This window comes from Salmo salar, chromosome ssa25, assembly GCF_905237065.1.
Source record: "Salmo salar chromosome ssa25, Ssal_v3.1, whole genome shotgun sequence".
NCBI classification, from domain to species: domain Eukaryota; kingdom Metazoa; phylum Chordata; class Actinopteri; order Salmoniformes; family Salmonidae; genus Salmo; species Salmo salar.
In genome coordinates, this window is record NC_059466.1 from 39588468 (window position 1) to 39610967 (window position 22500).

Genomic DNA, 22500 nt, shown 5'->3' on the forward strand with positions numbered 1-22500 from the left:
GAGTGAAAGGAGTAAAAGCAAAGTGATTTCTTTCACCTATCCAGTCATGTCAGAGGATCTGTGATTATTTCCGGGTAAGAGTAGGTTTCAGTTCTCATATTTTAAAAATAAAAGTATGTTTCAAAGCAACATAATCACGTGTGTCGGTCTGTGTGTATTTTCTGACATTAATACAATAATGCACGTACACGCACACGCACACACTGGACATGTTTAAGGAGACTGTCAGGTTCTTATCTGAGTACAATGCCAAGTGTACATATTTTCTTCTAATATGAATGTGTCACAGAGAGAGAGAGAGGGGGAGAAAGAGAGACAGAGAAAGAGAGAGAGAAAGAGAGAGAGCGAGAGAGAGCGAGAGAGAGCGAGAGAGAGAGAGAGAGAGAGAGGAGGGGAAAAAGAGAGAAAGAGAGAGAGATAGAGAGAGAGACAGAAGGGAAGAAAGAGAGAGAGAGAGACAGAAGGGAAGAAAGAGAGAGAGAGAGAGAGAGAGAGAGGAGGGGAAAAAGAGAGAAAGAGAGAGAGAGAGAGAGAGAGAGACAGAAGGGAAGAAAGAGAGAGAGAGACAGAGGGGAAGAAAGAGAGAGAGAAAGAGAGAGAGGTATACTGCTGCATCTCGACATAACTGAATGAAAACAGGAAACTCAATCTGTCGCTCTGCCCAACTGTCAAACCCACACGTACAGCCATGTCCTCCTGGTCACAGACTGGGGAAATTGTGACACACTCTCTCTCTCTCTCTCTCTCTCTCTCTTTCTCTCTGTCTCTTTCTCTCTCTCTTTCTCTCTCTCTTTCTCGCTCTCTCTTTCTCGCTCTCTCTTTCTCGCTCTCTTTCTCCATTCCCCTTTTGACCTCAAAGTGGTTTTCAGGCCAGAAGAGCCCTCAAATGCCCTTCGTTCGTTTGGCTCAGTGCAAAAACCTGTATATTCATATCAGTTTCAAAACAACTCAGTTTGCTTCCCTCTCTCTCTCTCTCTCTCTCTCTCTCTCTCTCTCTCTCTCTCTCGCAAAACGTTTCCCCACTCCAGTGGAGGCTGCTGCGGGGAGGATGGCTCATAATAATGAGCGGAATGGAGTGAATGGAATGGTATCAAACACATGGTTTTCCCACTCAGCAGCCTCCACTGCCCCAGTCTGTCTTCTATGCAGCATTGCTGACAGCTGATCAATGAAGTTCACACACACCAATGCTGATTTAACAAAACTGAGGCGGAGTGGAGCGGTGGAGGAAGAGGAACAATAAAATAGCAACTAGAAGATTTTGACAGACCGGGGAAGACATTTTGACGACAATACTGAGTGACAAGTGTCACTTGTGTCAGAATCACAGAGCACAGCCATGGAGGTGCTAGTCTTGCTTAGCCATGAGGTTCTAAAATACGGTGACATAACTGACCTGGTCCACTCAACGCATCGAAGCTGAGATAGTTTTACAGCCTGGTCTCATAGACTAAATATAAAAGTAGAGAGAAGCACTACTGAGATGACTGATGTAACCTGAATGGGTCTTGCGCTCGCCCTGAGACGTTTACATTTCCTGTGGCATTTTTGACACTCTTGGCATTTCCTCATACAGAAACTCACGTACGCACACACTTGCATGCACCCGCACACCCACACGCATTCAGGTTACGTGTGTGTGTGTGTGTGTGTGTGTGTGTGTGTGTGTGTGTGTGTGTGTGTGTGTGTGTGTGTGTGTGTGTGTGTGTGTGTGTGTGTGTGTGTGTGTGTGTGTATAGTTACTGTTGTGATTGTGTGTGATACATATATAAAGACCCTGATGTTTGTGCCTGTGCATCCATCCAGAGGGTTTCTGTGTATGCAAGTCTATTTTTACATCATGTGCTGATGTCAGACCCCACACACACACACACACACACACACACACACACACGTGTTCCCACTCATGAAAACTTAGGCAGTCACAGAGAAGTGCACATTCACCAGCATACAGACAAACACTCCTACCCTCCCATCCCATCACTGGCAGAGTAATCTCTATGCTGGCAGCTCTGTATGAAACCAAACAGTGGCCCATTAGCACCACTACTCGTCTGATGGCCACTGGTATCATTAGGCTTTATGAGTCATTGTCAGTGGGAACAGGCTTTAACATGCTGTAATCCTCATTGCCTGGGATCCTGGGGCTCTGGGAGAAGGACTGTGTGACGCCCCGTCTCTCTGGATGTGAGGCTTAGCCACGGGAGCCAATCAGACCTCCATCACAGATAACTTACAGTTCATTAACAGAGGATGTGGCCCAGCAGGAGGGATCAAACCCAGAACACTGGTGTTGCATCAAGCAGCCTGCTCCAGGAGACCGAGACATGAGAACCACAGAGATCTATCAGATTTCAGACATTCACTTTCTGCAGTCAGGGTCCCACTGAGAGAGGGGATCACTTTATGGGCCTAAGGATGGGGGAATCTGGTGGGTGGGAGGCTTAGACTTTTGAAGGAGATGGTGCCTTTTAAGACAGGACAGGGAGGATGAAGGAATGGATTTTGCTTTGTGGTGGAGGTTGGGAGAGTGATGGGGAAAAGAGGCCTCCTGCTTTTTGAGGACAGAAAGTGGTGGGACAAATTGGTGTTGCCTTTCAAAGGGAGAATGGGGTGGGGTTTAAGAGACAGGTAGAGCAGGGGGTTCTAGGGGGGTGGAGGTACTTATGTTGGAGATGGAGAGGCTGAGAGAAGGGGTCAGGGTTTGGGGGAGGCTAGCTCAGACAACTGCTTAGACAGCCAAACACCCCTCTCCAAGGATGGCGAGATGGTGAGGAAGAGAGAGAGCTAGGAGGGCCAGACACCCTGCAGAGACTGTCACTACCAGCTGGACTAGAGCATCTCTCATCCTGTCCTAATCTAGTCCCCTTCCGTCCTCCCCCTTTCCCCCTTTCCTCACCTGCTCTTGTGTGCCTTCTCCTCCCTGTCTCCCTGTCTACTGTCCATCGCTTCTGTCTCTCTCTCTATTATCTGCTCCCCTGTCTCTCTCTCTCTATTATCGTCTCCCCTGTCTCTCTCTCTCTATTATCTGCTCCCCTGTCTCTCTCTCTCTATTATCGGCTCCCCTGTCTCTCTCTCTCTATTATCGGCTCCCCTGTCTCTCTCTCTCTATTATCGGCTCCCCTGTCTCTCTCTCTCTATTATCTGCTCCCCTGTCTCTCTCTCTCTATTATCGTCTCCCCTGTCTCTCTCTCTCTATTATCTGCTCCCCTGTCTCTCTCTCTCTATTATCGGCTCCCCTGTCTCTCTCTCTCTATTATCTACTCCCCTGTCTCTCTCTCTCTATTATCTACTCCCCTGTCTCTCTCTCTCTATTATCTACTCCCCTGTCGCTCTCTCTCTATTATCTACTCCCCTGTCTCTCTCTCTCTATTATCTACTCCCCTGTCTCTCTCTCTATTATCATCTCCCCTGTCTCTCTCTCTATTATCGTCTCCCCTGTCTCTCTCTCTCTATTATCTACTCCCCTGTCTCTCTCTCTCTATTATCGGCTCCCCTGTCTCTCTCTCTCTATTATCGGCTCCCCTGTCTCTCTCTCTCTATTATCGTCTCCCCTGTCTCTCTCTCTGTATTATCGTCTCCCCTGTCTCTCTCTCTCTATTATCGGCTCCCCTGTCTCTCTCTCTCTATTATCGTCTCCCCTGTCTCTCTCTCTCTATTATCGGCTCCCCTGTCTCTCTCTCTCTATTATCGTCTCCCCTGTCTCTCTCTCTCTATTATCGTCTCCCCTGTCTCTCTCTCTCTCTCTCTCTCTCTCTCTGTTGTCTGCTCTCCTGTCTCTCTCTCTCTCTCTCTCTCTCTCTCTCTCTCTCTCTCTCTCTCTCTCTGTATTATCTGCTCCCGTCTCTTTGTCTCTCATCTCCTCTCCTTTCTTTCTTGCTCTTTGTCTCCACCTCCCCTCTCGTTTTCCCTCTCCTCTCTTCTCCTCTCCTTCCCTATCTTTCCCCCTCACCTTTCCTCTTGTCACCTCTCCTCTCCTCTCTTCTCCTCTCCTGTCTTCCACTCTCTTTTCCCCCCTCACATCTCCTCTCTTCTCCTCCCCTCTCTTTTTCCCTCTCCTCTCGTCTCCTTTCCTCTCTTCTCCTCCCCTCTCCTTTCCCCTCTTCTCTCTCACCTCCCTTCTCTTTTCCCCTCTCCTCTCTCCTCTCCTCTCCTCTCCTCTCCTCTCCTCTCCTCTCCTCTCCTCTCCTCTCCTCTCCTCTCCTCTCTCCTCTCCTCTCCTCTCCTCCCCTCCCTCCCCTCTCCTCTCCTCTCCTCTCCTCTCTCAACCCCCTCTCTTTTTCCCCTCTCCTCTCCTTTCTTCTCCTCTCCTCTCTTCTCCTCTCCTTCCCTATCTTTCCCCCTCACCTTTCCTCTTGTCTCCTCTCCTCTCTTCCACTCTCTTTTCCCCCCTCACATCTCCTCTCTTCTCCTCCCCTCTCTTTTTTCCCTCTCCTCTCTTCTCCTCCCCTCTCATTTCCCCTCTCCTCTCCCCCTCCCCTCTCTTTTTCTCCTCTCCTCTCCTCTCCTCTCCTCTCCTCTCCTCTCCTCTCTCACCCCGCCTCTCTTTTTCCCCTCTCCTCTCCTCTCTCTCCCTCTCCTCTCTTTTTCCCCTCTCCTATCCTCTCTTCTCCTTCACTCTCCTACAGTATCCCTGGCCAACCTCCATCCCTCATTGGCCTATGTGTTTGTGGTGAACAGTAGTGCAGTGTATCATTTGAGATTAGGAATCTCTATCTGACACACACATATGTAGGAGCTATAGAACTCTGATATAACTGATGTATTGTCTAGGTGTAGGAGAATGTAGGTGGTAAACATGGTTCCAAAGTCTGTCCTGACTACTCTGCTCTCCCAGGCCTAACCAAGTAATTCCTTTCATTGATCAAGTACTAGCAGAGGTTCAACATCAAACAACCCTATAGGGGAAAGTGTGGTAAGTTTAGCCAATGGGGTAAGTTCAGCCACCCTTGTTTCTCGGAAACCATTCACAAAATGTATAATTTGACCAAATTTTTAGGAAGAGGTCATAATTTCATGGAGTCTGTGAGGGAAGAAGCCACATTGGAAAAGCGGTTAGGTAAAAAAAAAACGGATTTTCACCAAGTCAAATTAATTTGTGTCAGACGTTTCATGATGCTTGTGTCTAAACCAAAGTAGATCAGTTTAAGAGTGTTCTATACATCATTTGGATTCTCTATCAGCTTCAATATGAGGACCTAAACCTAGCATGTAAGTGCATCATTGTAGCTGCGTGGGCTAATATAGTCAAAATGTTTGCCTTGGGCCAGATTGGGCCAATGGCCTTCTGGTATGTTGAGCCAATGGTTGAGCCAATGGCAAGTTGAGCAAATTGAAGTGTTTTCTTCCCAGGCGTAATGCAAGGCATTAATGCTGGGATATGAGGTAACAACAGGGCCTGGCCTACTGTATGTTAAAAGTTTTTTTTAAGTACAAAGTGTTTGTTACTGTATAAAAGACAAAAAAGCGATTGTGATTGTGTTGAATTGTGTTTGGGTAATAAAAATAGTTATGGTTTTAAAAATGTAGTGATAATATTTCATTCAGTACAGAAAGGCGGCTTAACTTACCCTGTTCCATGGCTCAACTTCCTCCATACCCAGGTAAGTTATGCAGGAGTCCACTTTTTGTGGACAGGCTATGTTTTCAAAACGGTAACATTTACATGAATTTAGATTATTTACTGGGATACACAACATCCTGAAATATATGTAGATATATTTGTTAGAAAGAATACATTTCCCTTGAAGAAGTGATGCTGAAAGTAAAAAAATGCTTAACTTACCCCACTCTCTCCTCCATCCTTTAGCTCTTAACTAGTTAAATGTAAATACATGTAATCTACATAACAATAACTACTAATGCTGCATACTCCAAGGTTCAAATCTCACCTTTCTGATATAGTTTTTTATAAATTGCTGAGGTGTAGTCACTTTTGAGGACACAAGCTCAAGTACACAGTACAAATATGATACAAATGTGAAAATATCAAATATTTGATATGGTGTATTTCCTATTCAACAAAACTGTATGAATAAGGCTTGAAACAACTTATATGCTTTCTAAATATAGTATAATCAAATTATAAAACGACTAACTATACAATTTCACCTTCCTCATAACTGTAAAATACATATTTGTATGTTTAGTGTTAGAGAAAATGTACATATTTTCTAACGGTCTCTCTTGATCAAAACGTCTGCTCCCATCGCTGTGAACGTCTCTCAGAGCTCTAGCTTGGCTTCCTGGACTTGTTAGGAACTCACCTTTCATCTCATATTAATCTTGTCTGTCTATGACACGCAGAAAGTGCTTTTCTTTCACATCTATGAATTGTTTTAGATTTATGGCTATAAATCGATCTCTGAATGTGCTACAGTGATGAAAGCACCCTCTCCTGCTGCACTATGGGGTATAGTTTGCAGGCATGTGCTTTGTCAGTGGCAGTCACTTAGGATTCAGCCAGGAGTTGATGGACAGCTTCAGGTGGTTTTAGATTTCACATCTTAAATAACACAGGCTCAGAAATACTACCGGGTCTGTGGGAACCAGGGCTATCGCTCAGTGCAAGACATTTCGATCTACCGTGTCCACAGATCGATTTATAAGCGGAAATGTCAGTCAGAACCGGTACCACAACCACGAAGGTCCCCTAAACAGGGGACTTTACATCTAAGAGGTTTTAAGAGTTCAGTTTTGCATAGATCCCAATCTGAAAAGATGACTGTCCTGGTGTTCTTAGATCAGTCAGCGTTGATAAAGAAAGATATGTGAAGAGAGGAGGGACTTGAGACTATTGAGATACACCCCTTATGGCTGTTTTCAGACCAAGAGCACAATCAGGGGACTTAGACATAAACCTGACACACAACCAGGAAGGAGCCCAGGACAAAGAAGCTCTTGTTACCCTGACAACAAGGAAACTGTACTCCCACACTGTCAGACAGCATGAGAAAGTGACCTTTAATGATGAGGAGGAGGAGCAGGAGGAGGAAGAGGGTGATGAAGAAGAGGAGGAAGAGTAGGATGAGGATAAACATGAGTAATAGGAGGAGAAGGAGGAGGAAAATGATGATGAGGAAGAGGAGGCGGAAGAGGATGATGAAGATGAGGAGGACGAGGAAGATGAGGAAGAGAAAGATCTTGATCTTCATAATTATGCTGATCTGAGTCTGATTCACAGTCACACATACACACACACACACACACACACACACACTACTGGTCAGGGAGAATTCAATAATGTTGAAGCTATAACTGATTGCTTAGTTGACTGAGGGTGTATGTTAATGACTGGATAGTGACAGAGAAAGCCTTGCCCTGCTTAGGTCAATGCCTTTAATCAGTTTGCACTCATCACACTCACACAATAAACAGCTAGAAGATCAAGCAGATCAAAGCTAAGGCTCTCTAGAAGCATAGTGTTTTTGAGCATGTCGTCCATGCAGTGACATAGCCCACAGTTAACAAACACACGCAAAACCACTCAGTGCCCTTGCTGTAGGCCTAAGTGATTCTGTTCTTTGTAAAACTGATCGAGGCGTCAACAAACCGCCTTCGGTCTAAGACTATAGGCTATAGGATGCAGACATGAAGAAAATACATAACCTATCATTGGAAAAATATAGGCTAGTATGTGAATCAATCATCCAATTAGTATAATTATATTAGTCTCAATGAGCGTGTTATTGGCTATGATGCTCCGACAATAACACAGATTGCGTAATGATGAAATCTGCTATCCTGATCTCATTCAATGGGAACCAGTTGTTGGCAGCGCCAGTTTACATGAGCAGTCCCGTTACGCCTACACATTCCCATAACCCATTATAAAGACAGCGAACACAAAACAAGCGAAAACTCGGCTACAACGGGACTGTCATGTCATGCAAACAGAAATTCTCTACTTGGCATCACAGAATAGCGATTCAACTCAGCAGTGTTTAATGTGGGTTGTCAATATACGCCTATGCTAACCCATCCTTTTCTTCTAAACAGATATTATATTTCAGAGATAAAAACATATGCATTTAAATAGACTTACTTCAAGAGACGGGTAAGGGCTCCCTATTGAAACGGTAGGTCTATGTGTGCTATTTATTTGATAGCCTAGTGATGCTCATCTCAGTTCCTCCTTGAATCGACGGAGTCTGCAACGGTACAGGACCAATGATTTATATATACACTAGATGTATATAAGGGGCGCTGGGTTGATGCCTCCATGCCTCCATCTTGGCACTGCCCAACCTTGAAAAAATATTTTGGAAGCTATGAAAATGCATTTATTTATGTCAACATTTGTTTTACCGCATCTATTATATCACAGACACCTTAATGCATACTTTTAAATTATATTATGTGTACTTAACATAAAATATATATTTATACAGTACCAGTCAAAAGTTTGGACACCAACTCATTCATGGGTTTTTCTTTATTTTTTACTATTTTCTACATTGTAGAATAATAGTGAAGACATCAAAACTATCAAATAACACATATGGAATCATGTGGTAACCAAAAAAGTGTATATTTGAGATCATTCAAAGTAGCCACCCTTTGCCTTGATGACCATTTTGTACACTCTTGGCATTCTCTTAACCAGCTTCACCTGGAATACATTTCCAACAGTCTTGAAGGAGTTCCCACATATGCTGAGCACTAGTTTGCTGCTTTTTTCTTGGCCCAAGTAATTCTCTTCTTCTTATTGGGGTCCTTTAGTAGTGGTTTCTTTGCAGCAATTTGACCATGTTTGCCTGATTAACGTAGTCTCCTCTGAACAGTTAATATTGAGATGTGTCTGTTACTTGAACTCTGTGAAGCAATTATTTGGGGTGCAATTTCTGAGACTGGTAACTAATGAATTTATCCTCCGCAGCAGAGGTAACTCTGAGTCTTCCTTTCCTGTGGCGGTCCTCATGAGAGCCAGTTTCATCATAGCACTTGATGGTTTTTGCGACTATGCTTGAAGAAACTTTCAAAGTTTTTGACATTTTCCAGATTGACTGACCCTCATGTCTTAAAGTAAAGATGGACTGTCATTTCTCTTTGCTTATTTGAGCTGTTCTTGCCATAAAATGGACTTGGTCTTTTATCAAATAGGGCTATCTTCTGCATACCACCCCTACCTTGTCACAACACAACTGATTGGAAAGAAATTCCACAAATTAACTTTTAACAGGGCACACCTGTTAATTGAAATGCATTCCAGGTGAATACCTCATGAAGCTGGTTGAGATAATGCCAAGAGTGTGTAAAGCTGTCATCACGTCAAAGGGTGGCTACTTTGAAGAATCTCAAATATAAAATAAATGTTGATTTGTTTAACACTTTTTTGGTTACTAGATTATTCCATATGTGTTATTTCATAGTGTTGATGCCTTTACTATTATTCTACAATGTAGAAAATACAAATCAAGAAAATCCATTGAATGAGTAGGTGTGTCCAAACGTTTGACTGAAAACATTTTCCTTGAAGTATAATTTTTTTAGATTACTAATGTTACTGTCCCTGCTACAACAACTAAAATACTTAAATACATGTAATTTTCTCTTTTAAATATTTAATTGAAATACTGTAGAATTCCATTCGTTCCTATGGAGGACTGTGCCTTCTGGCAAGTTCCAATATGGCCGACCGGTGGCTTCAAAGCCGTTCAAAAATCAATACATAGCACCTGCAGTACAGGGTTTATGTACAGGACTCGCCCTAGCTCCAAGAGACACATTTCGATTTAACGCTCCGTCTGCAGTCAGTTTTGTGCATAATACATTATGGTGATGTTGTGACTGAAATAAACTAGGTTTCCATCCAATTTGCCACAGATTTTTGTGCGAATATTCTAAAATCTGTATAAAACAATACGCATATTTTCCCACCATATATATATATGTTTCCATCAAACTGACTTATTTCCGATAAAAGGCTGTGCGTGATGACGTAGTGCACATAAAAAACTTTTGCGGTTAAATGTACTGAATGAAAAATACAAGTTAAAATGGTTTCCATCGCATTTTCAACAAGAATGATGTTTTAGTCACAACAACTGTTGCGTTATATAGCAAATGTGCCCACTCTGGTCTTGGCATGTGCGCTCTAGCCACAGCTCACAGAAATAGTGCGGGTAGGGTGCCAACATTATGAGATTATTATGGATAACAGCAATATTATTTGCATTTGTCAAACGGCAGACAAGCATCGATCATCATGTCACCAGAATAAAACCCTCGATATTCATTGGTTAGGAGCATCACCTTCCACATTCACCACCTCTGAAGTTCATCATCATTTATTTAATCTGTAGCCTAATAAACTGCATGCTTTCCCAAGTCATAGTGGGAGGACCACACAGCATATCATCGAATGACTCCAAATTTACTTTATTATATCAATATTTGCGCTTAAATGCGTTTCCACCGCCATTTCTCTCATGTCAAAGAAACAAATTGTCTGTTGGCATTCATACAATTGAACCGGCATTTCGTGTTTCCATCAGCCAGCCCAGTTGTGACTTTTCATGCATTAGGTAATTCATCTACATGAAATGGATGAATGGAAATTCCACATTTACTTCAGGCCTAAATAAGGTTAAATGAAAAATATGTTGCTTATTCGTTTGTAGCAATTTTATTGTTTTTCGGGCAACATTTGATGATTGACAAATATTAAACTTGTGGGAGACAGGGATGTTTTCTCTTTCTGGGCATCACTAGTGTTTTGCCCACTAGATGAAATCTGCAATTCTACAGCCATCTTGTGGTGTATGTTGGCTATTGCTATTCTATCATAGGCAATGTGCAGTCCTACAAAGATGCACTGATTGACATTTTTACCCACTGTCTCCCATTTGCAGCAGTGGAAAGATCTGAGAAAGCATACAGAATTCTACACATTCTACACAAAGAAAAACATTTGCAGTCTTTTAGCCAGTGATGTAAAGTACTTAAGTAAAAATACTTTAAAGTACTACTTAAGTCGTTTTTTGGGGTATCTGTACATTACTTTACTATTTATATTTTTGTCAACTTTTATTTCACTACACTCCTAAAGAAAATATTGTACATTTTACTCCATACATTTTCCCTGACAACCAAAGTACTCGTTACATTTTCAACGCTTAGCAGGACAGAAATATTATCAAATTCACACACTTATCAAGATAACACCTGGTCATCCCTACTGCCTCTGGCCTAGCAGACTCACTAAACACAAATGCATCTTTTGTAAATAATGTCTGAGTGTTGCAGAGTGCCCCTGGCTATCTTTAAAAACAAGAAAATGTGGCTGTCTGCTTTGCTTAATATAAGGAATTTTCAATGATTTATACTTTTACTTTTGATACTTAAGTATATTTTGGCAATTACATTTACTTTTGATATTTAAGTATATTTAACACCAAATACTTTTAGACTTTTACTCAAGTAGTATTTTACTGGCTGACTTTCACTTTTACTTGAGTAACTTTCTATTAAGGTATCTATACTTTTATTCAAGTATCACAATTGGGTGCTTTTTCCTCCACTGCTTATAGCTAATCTCATGCTATTCTACACATTTTGCCACGAGGCTGAGAAAATGTTGTATTTTTAAAGAAAATGTATTGCAATTCTACACATATTGCTGTCAGGCAGAGAGTAAAATGTGCAGTTTTACAGCTAATTTCCTGCAATTCTAAACATTTTTTACATGGCTTTATGACAGGGTGACCATTAAATTACTAGAGGGGCTATGTCATAAACCCTTGAAGTTCCAAAATGGGGTGAAAATGGTACCCATATTGGAAATGGAGAAATACAAACCAGTCTAATCAGAATGAATGTCTATAATGAGGCATAATCCTGATTGTACTTATACAGGCAGATGAAACAAAGGCATGTGATATACTGTATCAGATGTTGTGTAATATTATTATTGTCAACCTAAAATATTGCCATATAATTATAAATACAGTTTACACAGGTTTTATACAAATGTCTGTATAAATAGCCTTAACATATATGTAAACAGACAATAAATGTCTACATTTTTTATTGGAAAGCTGAAAGTGCTATTATCAAATCAAACCAATGATTTGTAGGCTAATAAGAGCGTAATATGGCCAATATGAATATCAGCCTGAAAAAGGCATACCCAGGTAAGTCCTTCCACTCCAGGCTACAGCTGAGGTTGTGAGGCCCTCTTGGATATTTTTTCATGTGCTTTATATTGTTCCATTCCTTTGTTTAGTAGCAGTACAGTTGAAACGTGAAACCCAGGGCCCGAAACTATGAGAAAAGGAAAGTGCCCATTGAATGGCCTATAGGCCTACCGAAACCTCAGTGACCGAAACACAATCAGGCTGTCCTTTGTGATTTTCCTGAAGGCTGCTCCAATCAGAACTGTACCGGGCCGCGCCCAGCCCCTATCGGAATGGGCGTTCACATGCCACAGGTGCAGGTAGCAGGTGGGTAGTAGTCAAGGGCTGTCATCGCCAAAAACAGTCCGCTTGGGAGAAACACTTTGTTTGGCAAACTGGAATGTGTTCTATCCTACAGTGTTGATTTTAAGCATAGAAGTATAGTATATTGTATCATTGTTTTATTGAGGATTGCACTCTTGACTTTATAATAAATAATGGCATTTGGTGAAGTTTGGAGTTCATGGAGTTCCACCGCGGTCCTCTGAGCTATTGACTCCGTAGCCTTGGATGGAGTGAGAGCGTGCGCGAGGGGCTCAGCCACCCACCCGACTTCTGTAGACTTCTTATAGCTCAAAGCTGCTTATCAATTCTCAATCAAGTACGTTTTAAATATATTGGTTGTATGAGCACTATGGAAGGACCTAGCCAGATGAAACTGACAGTTAACTTTTTAACCATCGGATTGGTTCTCCTTAGTATACCATGTGGAACATACACGGAGATTCCACCCAAACCCCCTGGTACCGTGACCGCCCTACCCCCTGTCAAGCCAGCGGGGGGTCCACAAGCGTTTCCCGACCCGGAGAACTCGAATCTCCCGGTCTTCACAATGGATTATGCCCGTATACAGGTGCCATTTGAGGTCACGCTTTGGGTGCTGCTCGCGTCATTCGCCAAGATTGGTAAGCAAAGTAAACAACCATGGACAAATAACTCCGTGAGAAATAATACGATAAGGTATTTGCCCTTTCAATCTTTAAGTCAGCTCAGTTTCGTGGTAAGGTGTGACATTCCTGATGGGCAAGGGCATACTATAGGGTTGACTCAGACATTAGGGGAGACACATTTTGCTATGGGGGTTGGCTGCCATGCAGATCCCATTTTTTTTCTAGTGAATTTTGAGAAAAGGATACAGACAAATATTAACTTACAATTGGGCACATTTACAGGGCTAATGGGGACCTTGCAGAGGGGCACTTACACTGGTACAGTCCAATCAGTCTTGGGGCCATGGCCTTTCATACTGGACGGAATACCAGTGTGACTGTTAATGTGGATATATTGGATTAAACATCAATTTTGAACTCTTTCTCTGCTACTGTATGGTTCATTTACTAGTATTTTTCTCAGTTCCCCTATGTCAGGTTGTTACTACTGCTGCTCTACATACTGTATGGGTTGAGACTTAACATACTATTTTCAATGTATAATACAGTTATTATACTGTGATAATAACCAGCAACATACACAGTTAAAAATAATTTTAATACAAAAACAAAGGTAGACATGAAAGGTCTATCAGAAATGAATCAAACTCCACTACACAATAATACAGAAATATACAATCATGGGTGCCTCTTTCCTGCATGAAGTTAACACATGCAACAGACCCACTAGACTTAAAGGACAATTCCACCCCAAAACGTTCTTTTGGTATTTGTTTCATTAGTCCATTGTTGACATATTGCCAAAATGTTTTGCATGTCAGCGATCAAGTTTTCAAGATATATAATTTTCAAAATACAGCAATCCAATTAAATCAAATCAAACTTTATTTGTCACATGCGCCGAATACAACAAGTGTAGACCTTACCGTGAAATGCTTACTTACAAGCCCTTAACCAACAGTGCAGTTCAAGAAGAGTTAATAAAATATTTACCAAATAAACTAAAGTTAAAAATAATAAAAAGTAACACAATAACATAACAATAACGAGGCTATATATGGTGTTACTGGTACAGGCTAGAGGTAATTTGTACATGTAGGTAGGAGTGAAGTGATAATAAACAGTGAGTAGCAGCAGTGTACAAAACAAATGTGTGGGGGAGGGGGGGGGGGGGTCAATGTAATAGTCCGGAGGCCATTTGATTAGCTGTTCAGCAGTCTTATGGTTTGGGGGTAGAAGCTGTTAAGGAGCCTTTTGGTCCTATACTTGGCAATCCGGTACTGCTTGCCGTGCGGTAGCAGACAAAACAGTCTATGACTTGGGTGACTGGAGTCTCTGACATTTTTATGGGCTTTTTATGGGCTTTCCTTTGACTATTATGTAGATTCTGGATGTCAGGAAGCTTTGCCTCAGTCATGTACTGGTCCCGTACGCACTATCCTCTGTAGTGCCTTACGGTCAGATGCCAAACAGTTGCCATACCAATGGGTGATGCAACCGGTCAGGACGCTCTCGATGGTGCAGCTGAATAACTTTTTGAAGATCTGGGGACCCATGCCGAACTTTTCAGTCTCCTCAGGGGGAATAGGTTTTGTTGTGCCCTCTTCACGACTGTCCTGGTGTGTTTGGACCATGATAGATCGTTGGTGATGTGGACATAAAGGAACTTGAAAACTCTCGACCCGATCCACTACAGCCCTGTTGATGTTAATGGGGGCCTGTTCGGCCCGCCTTTTCCTGTAATCCACGATCAGCTCCTTTGTCTTGCTCACATTTAGAGAGAGGTTGTTGTCCTGGCACCACACTGCCAGTTCTCTGAGCTCCTCCCTATAGGTTGTCTCATCATTGTCGGTGATCAGGCCTACCACTGTTGTGTCGTCAGCAAACTTAATGATGGTGTTGGAGTTGTGCCTGGCCATGGAGTCGTGGGTAATCAGGGAGTACAGGAGGGGACTAAGTACACACCCCTGAGGGGCCCCATTGTTGAGGATCAGCGTGGCAGACGTGTTGTTGCCTACCCTTACACCTGGGGACAGCCCGTGAGGAAGTCCAGGATCCAGTTGCAGAGGGAGGTGTTTAGTCCCAGGGTCCTTAGCTTAGTGATGAGCTTCGTGGGCACTTTTGTCCAAGTGGGAAAGGGCAGTGTGGAGTGCTATTGAGATTGCGTCATCTGTGGATCTGTTGGGGCGGTATTCAAATTGGAGTAGGTCTCTGATGTCAGCCATGACCAGCCTTTCAAAGCACTTCATGGCTACTGACGTGAGTGCTATGGGGCGGTAATCATTTAGGCAGGTTACCTTCGCTTCCTTGGGCACAGGGACTATGGTGGTCTGCTTGTAACATGCAGGTATTACAGACTCAGTCAGGGAGAGATTGAACATGTCAGTGAAGACGCATGCTTTGAGTACACGTCCTGGTAATCTATCTGGCCCCGCGGCTTTGTGAATGTTGACCTGTTTAAAGGTCTTGCTCACATCGGCTCCCGAGAGCATTATCACACAGTCATCCAGAACAGCTGGTGCTCCCGTGCATGCTTCAGTGTTGCTTGCCTCGAAGCGAGCATAAAATGCATTTAGCTCATCTGGTAGGCTCGCGTCACTGGGCAACTCGTGTCTGGGTTTCCCTTTGTAGTCCGTAATAGTTTTCAAGCCCTGCCACATCCGATGAGCGTCAGAGCCGGTGTAGTCGGATTCAGTCTTAATCCTGTATTGACGCTTTGCATGTTTGATGGTTCGTCTGAGGGCATTGCGGGATTTCTTATAGGTGTCTGGATTCCTTGAAAGCGACAGCTCTAGCATTTAGCTCGATGCGGATGTTGCCAGTAATCCATGGCTTCTGGTTGGGATATGTAAGTACAGTCACTGTTGGGACGACGTCGTCGATGCACTTATTGATGAAGCCGATGACTGAGGTGGTATACTCCTCAATACCATTGGATGAATCCCGGAACATATTCCAGTCTGTGCTAGCAAAACAGTCCTGTTTTCCACGTCATCTGACCACTTCCGTATTGAACGAGTCACTGGTACTTCCTGCTTTAGTTTTTGCGCGTAAGCAGGAATGAGGAGGATATAATTATTATGGTCAGATTTGCCCAAGGGAGGGCGGGGGAGAGCTTTGTATGCATCTCTGTGTGTGGAGTGAAGGTGGTGTAGAGTTTTTTTCCCCTCTGGTTACACATGTGACGTGCTGGTAAAACTTTGGTAAAACTAATTTAAGTTTGCCTGCATTAAAGTCCCCGGCCACTAGAAGCGCCACTTCTGGGTGAGCATTTTCTTGTTTGCTTATTGCCTTATAGAGTTGGATGAGTGCGGTCTTATGATGCCGGTATGATGCATTTTGTCTCTGTTAGCTTTGTATGCATTAGCCTAGCCTACCTGTTGTATTAAAAGCACCACTTTGTATCATTATTCACACACTCAGAATTTGCTGCTTCATGTTCAGTAGCCTACCTCTCCTCTCTTAGTTGAGAGTGTGAGATCAAGTGTGCCTAGTATGTGTGTGGTCTGAATGAAATAGAGTAGGCTGCCTGTGCATGGGCGGAGAATCACGTGGCAGTTATCTTTCCAAGGAAATGAACTTAAATATGAATAGATTATAGTTTACTACAGTGTTTGTAATACTGATAGCTTAATATAATGGGCCATGTGAGAATCTCTGGAAATGTTACCTATTTCTATGTTTTGTTTTGTGCATTTTGTTATTGCTGGGACCATGCTGGGACCATGGCTGGCAAGTTAGCTGTGTCACATACACCTACAATAACATTGCGGGACTGCGGGTGGGTTTGGGACCAGTTCTTGCCGTAGTGGGTGGGAGTCCAGCGGTGCGGGCGGATGCTGGGGGATGCGGTATGAAAAGCTTGACTAGTGGTACATCTATGTTGAAGACTAAGGGAAGATCTCAATTTCATACTCTAAGCGTCCTCTCTCCTCATCTCCTTCTCAAAACCCATTGGATGAGAAAGCCAGAAGTCCCTCTCCTCTGACCTCCTCCAATAGGTTTTGAGAAGGCTACGAGGAGACAGGACGCAAGGAATATGAATTTGAGATCTTCCCCTAGGAAGTGATTGTGCAAGTAATTCTGTACTAGCAAGCAAGTATTCATGATTTCAAAGCATTCACTATCAGTTTTTCACACAGCCAGAACTACCCAGCTCCCCGTTGTGTGGTGCATAAGAACAACCCTTAGCCATAGTACATTGGACATATACCACACCCCCTCGTGCCTTATTGCTTAAATGTAACCCTCCTCATTCCCCATCTACGTCCGTCTCGTGTAGGCCCATAAAGACCACAGGGTGTTCTAGAGCCTGGCATATACACTACATGACCAAAAGTATGTGGACACCTGCTCGTCGAACATCTCCTTCCAAAATCATAGGCATTGATATGGAAGGCTTTCCACTAGATGTTGGAACATTGCTGCAGGGACTTTCTTCCATTCAGCCACATGAACATTAGTGAGGTTAGGCACTGATGTTGGGAGATTAGGCCTGGCTCGCATTCAGCGTTCCAATTCATCCCAAAGGTGTTCGATGGGGTTGAGGTCAGGGCTCTGTGCAGGCGAGTCAAGTTCTTCCACACTGATCTCGACAAACCATTTCTGTATGGTCCTCGCTTTGTGGACGGTGGCATTGTTATGCTGAATCAACAAAGGGCCTTCCCCAAACTGTTGCCACAAAGTTGGAAGCACAGAATCGTCTCGAATGTTATTGTATGCTGTAACGTTAAGATTTCCCTTCACTGGAACTAAGGAGCCTAGTACAAACCATGAAAAACAGCCCCAGAACATTATTCCTCCTCCCCCAAACTTTACAGTTGGCACTATGCATTCGGACTGGTAGCATTCTCCTGGCATCCACTAAACCCAGATTCGTCCGTCGGACTGCCAGATGGTGAAGCGTGATTGATTGCTCCAGAGAACGCGTTTCCACTGCTCCAGAGTCCAATGGCGATGAGCTTCATACCAGTCCAGCCGACGCTTGGCATTGTGCATGGTGTGCGGCTGCTCAGCCATGGAAACCCATTTCATAAAGCTCCCGATGAACACTTATTGTGCTGACGTTGCTTCCAGAGGCAGTTTGGAACTTGCTAGTGAGTGTTGCAACCAAGGACAGACGATTCAGCACTTGGCGGTCCCATTCTGTGAGCTTTTGTAGCCTACCACTTCACGGTTGAGCCGTTGTTGCTCCTAGACGTTTCCACTTCACAATAACAGCACTTACCGCTGACCGGGGTAGTTCTAGCAGGGCAGAAATTTTACGAACTGACTTGTTGGAAAAGTGGCATCCTATGACGGTGCCACGTTGAATGTCACGGATCTCTTCAGTAAAGCCATTCTACCACCAGTGTTTGTCTATGGAGATTGCATGGCTGTGTGCTCAATTTTATACACCTGTCAGCAACGGATGTGGCTGAAATAGCCGAATCCATTCATTTGAAGGGGTGTCCACATACTTTTGTATATATAGTGTATCTGTCATGTACAGTATCTGACCTTCAACCTCTTTCTCTCACAGGTTTCCATGTATACCACAAGATTACCTTCTGGGTCCCAGAGTCATGTCTCCTGATCAGTATTGGGCTGATCGTAGGGGCCATCATGCACTCTGTCCACGAGGAGCCCCCTGCTGTGCTCAGCTACAACGTCTTCTTCCTCTTCATGCTGCCTCCTATCGTACTGGATTCTGGATACTTTATGCCCACGCGGCCGTTCTTCGAGAACGTGGGCACGGTACGATGGTTTTATGCGCTAATACCATTATTAATTATGGTCTCTGGAGGGACTCAAGGGGCCGGTTTCCCTGACACTGATCAAGCCTATAGTCCTGGACTAATATGTGCTCTAATGTTAAAAAGGGCTCTAGTGCTTTTTATTCCTGGAACAGGTTTAATCTGTGTCTGGGAAAACTGACCCTAAGAATTAGCGTACATTCCAAGCAATACAGAAATACACTTGCTGTATTCTATTCTGGTAGTTGAACCATTTGCCATATAATGATTCATGTTATGCCTCATTGAACAATGGAAGTTCCCACACCATCTTCTACCTACAGGTGCTTTGGTTTGCGGTGGTGGGCACCCTGTGGAACAGCATTGGGATAGGGATGTCTCTGTATGCGGTGTGTCAGATCGAGGCGTTTGAGGTGCAGGACATTAACCTTCAGGAGAACATGCTGTTTGCCGCCATCATCTCAGCTGTGGACCCAGTGGCCGTGCTCAGCGTGTTCGAGGACGTCTCTGTCAACGAGCAGCTCTACATCGTGGTGTTTGGAGAGTGCCTGTTCAACGATGCTGTCACTGTGGTGAGTGTGTGTGTGAGTGTGTGTGTGTGTGTGTGTATGTGTGTGAGAGAGAGAGAGAGTGAGTGTGAGAGATAGAAGATTGAAAGTGTGTGTCAAATCAAATCAAACTTTATTTGTCACATACACATAGTTAGCAGATGTTAATGCGAGTGTAGCGAAATGCTTGTGCTTCTAGTTCCGACCATGCAGTACTATCTAACAAGTAATCTAACCTAACAATTTCACAACAACTACCTTGTACACACAAGTGTAAAGGAATGAATAAGAATATGTACATAAAAATATATATGGATGAGCGATGGCCGAACGGCATAGGCAAGATGCAGTAGATGGTATAGAGTACAGTATATACATATGAGATGAGTAATGTAGGGTATGTAAACATTATATAAAGTGGCATTGTTTAAAGTGGCTAGTGATACATTTATTACATCCAATATTTTATTATTAAAGTGGCTAGAGTTGAGTCAGTATGTTGGCAGCAGCCACTCAATGTTAGTGATGGCTGTTTAACAGTCTGATGGCCTTGAGATAGAAGCTGTTTTTCAGTCTCTCTGTCCCAGCTTTGATGCACCTGTACTGACCTCACCTTCTGGATGATAGCGGGGTGAACAGGCAGTGGCTCAGGTGGTTATTGTCCATGATGATCTTTTTTGCCTTCCTGTGACATCGGGTGCTGTAGGTGTCATGGAGGGCAGGTAGTTTGCCCCCGGTGATGCGTTGTGCAGACCTCACTACCCTCTGGAGAGCCTTACGGTTGTGGGCGGAGCAGTTGCCGTACCAGGCGGTGATACAGCCCGACAGGATGCTCTCGATTGTGCATCTGTAAAATTTTGTGAGTGTTTTTGGTGACAAGCCAAATTTCTTCAGCCTCCTGAGGTTGAAGAGGTGCTGTTGCGCCTTCTTCACCACGCTGTCTGTGTGGGTGGACCATTTCAGTTTGTCCGTGATGTGTACGCCGATGAACTTTCCACCTTCTCCACTACTGTCCCGTCGATGTGGATAGGGGGGTGCTCCCTCTGATGTTTCCTGAAATCCACGATCATCTCCTTTGTTTTGTTGACGTTGAGTGAGAGGTTATTTTCCTGACACCACACTCCGAGGGCCCTCACCTCCTCCCTGTAGGCCGTCTCGTCGTTGTTGATAATCAAGCCTACCACTGTAGTGTCATCTGCAAACTTGATGATTGAGTTGGAGGCGTGCATGGCCACGCAGTCGTGGGTGTACAGGGAGTACAGGAGAGGGCTGAGAACGCACCCTTGTGGGGCCCCAGTGTTGACTATCAGCAGGGTGGAGATTTTGTTACCTACCCTTACCACCTGGGGGCGGCCCGTCAGGAAGTCCAGGACCCAGTTGCACAGGGCGGGGTGTGTGTGTGCGTGTGTGTGTGTGTGTGTGTGTGTGTGTGTGTGTGTGTGTGTGTGTGTGTGTGTGTGTGTGTGTGTGTGTGTGTGTGTGTCAGATGTGCAGCACCCAGTGAGTACATTGTTCTGGAAATGCCTATTGAACAAGGTGTCCCTGTTGTGAGCAGTAGTACATCATGATGCTTGGCAGAGTGACTAACTGTCCATGCAGGTGCAGACAGAATGGGAGATAGGTTACAAAGAGACACGTGTTGCTACATGTGAAGTCAGCCTGTCTGGATAACTGCATTCTTTGGTTCTGTGCCTTTGATTGCTTGTTCTCATAACATGCCAATGACATCACACACCCCAGGCTGAGTGCTGTTTTATAGGTCAGCGAAGCACCAGAAACAAGACACTTAAACCGTTCCTAATGTGTTGGTGCTAGTGGCACAGTTTAGTTAGCGTAATTCAAAGCTTTGACAGACCGCTAGAGCTTCCAACCACATGCAACACTCAAACGAACATCCATACTGTTGCTCCTTCCAGTCCCATGTCAATACAATGTTCATGTTCAAACTATGTCTTAACATGGATGAGAGGACCGAAGAAAGTATCAGGACCAGTCACTGAACTGCCGGCTTAGTGTCTATAATAAGTTCTTTCTCAATAGTTATACTACCGTGCTCCAGCCTGAGTCACTGGATGTTTCTCAATAGTTATACTACCGTGCTCCCCCTGAGTGACTGGATGTTTCTCAATAGTTATACTACCGTGCTCCCCCTGAGTCACTGGATGTTTCTCAATATGTACACTACCGTGCTCCCCCTGAGTCACTGGATGTTTCTCAATATGTACACTACCGTGCTCCCCCTGAGTCACTGGATGTTTCTCAATATGTACACTACCGTGCTCCCCCTGAGTCACTGGATGTTTCTCAATAGTTATACTACCGTGCTCCCCCTGAGTCACTGGATGTTTCTCAATATGTACACTACCGTGCTCCCCCTGAGTCACTGGATGTTTCTCAATAGTTATACTACCGTGCTCCCCCTGAGTCACTGGATGTTTCTCAATATGTACACTACCGTGCTCCCCCTGAGTCACTGGATGTTTCTCAATATGTACACTACCGTGCTCCCCCTGAGTCACTGGATGTTTCTCAATAGTTATACTACCGTGCTCCCCCTGAGTCACTGGATGTTTCTCAATATGTACACTACCGTGCTCCCCCTGAGTCACTGGATGTTTCTCAATATGTACACTACCGTGCTCCCCCTGAGTCACTGGATGTTTCTCAATATGCACACTACCGTGCTCCCCCTGAGTCACTGGATGTTTCTCAATATGCATACTACCGTGCTTTCCACATTTTGTTACGTTACAGCCTTATTCTAAAATGAATTAAAGGAAACATTTTCCTCAGCAATCTACACAAAATACCCTATAATGACAAAGCGAAGTGTTTTTAGAAATGTTTGCAAATGTATTAAAAATAAAAAACAGAAATAACTTATTTACATAAGTATTCAGACCCTTTGAGCTCAGGTGCATCCTGTTTACATTGATCATCCTTGAGATGTTTCTACAACTTGATTCCACCTGTGGTAAATTCAATTGATTGGACATGATTTGGAAAGGCACACACCTGTCTATATAAGGTCCCACAGTTGACAGTGCATATCAGAGCAAAAACCAAGCCATGAGGTCAAGGGAATTGTCCTTAGAGCTCCGAGACAGGATTGTGTCGAGGCACAGATCTGGGGAAGGGTGCCAAAAAATGT

General features: G+C 43.8%; 2 protein-coding genes across 11 annotated transcripts in view; one reads left to right on the forward strand and one right to left on the reverse strand.

Moving 5' to 3' along the window:
• Positions 1-12283, reverse strand: part of inpp4aa (inositol polyphosphate-4-phosphatase type I Aa) — a 45497-nt gene extending 33214 nt beyond the window's left edge. For 9 of the 10 annotated variants that reach the window (XM_045707523.1, XM_045707519.1, XM_045707522.1 and 6 more), the window contains exon 1: positions 8045-8164. The gene's annotated coding sequence lies outside the window, so the exon portion shown is untranslated. Of the gene's footprint in view, positions 1-8044; positions 8165-12130 lie in introns of those variants that run through there. The other variant, XM_045707516.1, reaches the window with a different exon arrangement.
• A 170-nt stretch (positions 12284-12453) lies between these two features.
• Positions 12454-22500, forward strand: part of slc9a2 (solute carrier family 9 member 2) — a 25777-nt gene continuing 15730 nt past the window's right edge. The window contains exons 1-3 of the mRNA XM_014174391.2: positions 12454-13081; positions 18588-18802; positions 19125-19373. Coding sequence (XP_014029866.2) covers positions 12802-13081; positions 18588-18802; positions 19125-19373 — 744 coding nt within the window. The 5' untranslated portion in view covers positions 12454-12801. The remainder of the gene's footprint in view (positions 13082-18587; positions 18803-19124; positions 19374-22500) is intronic.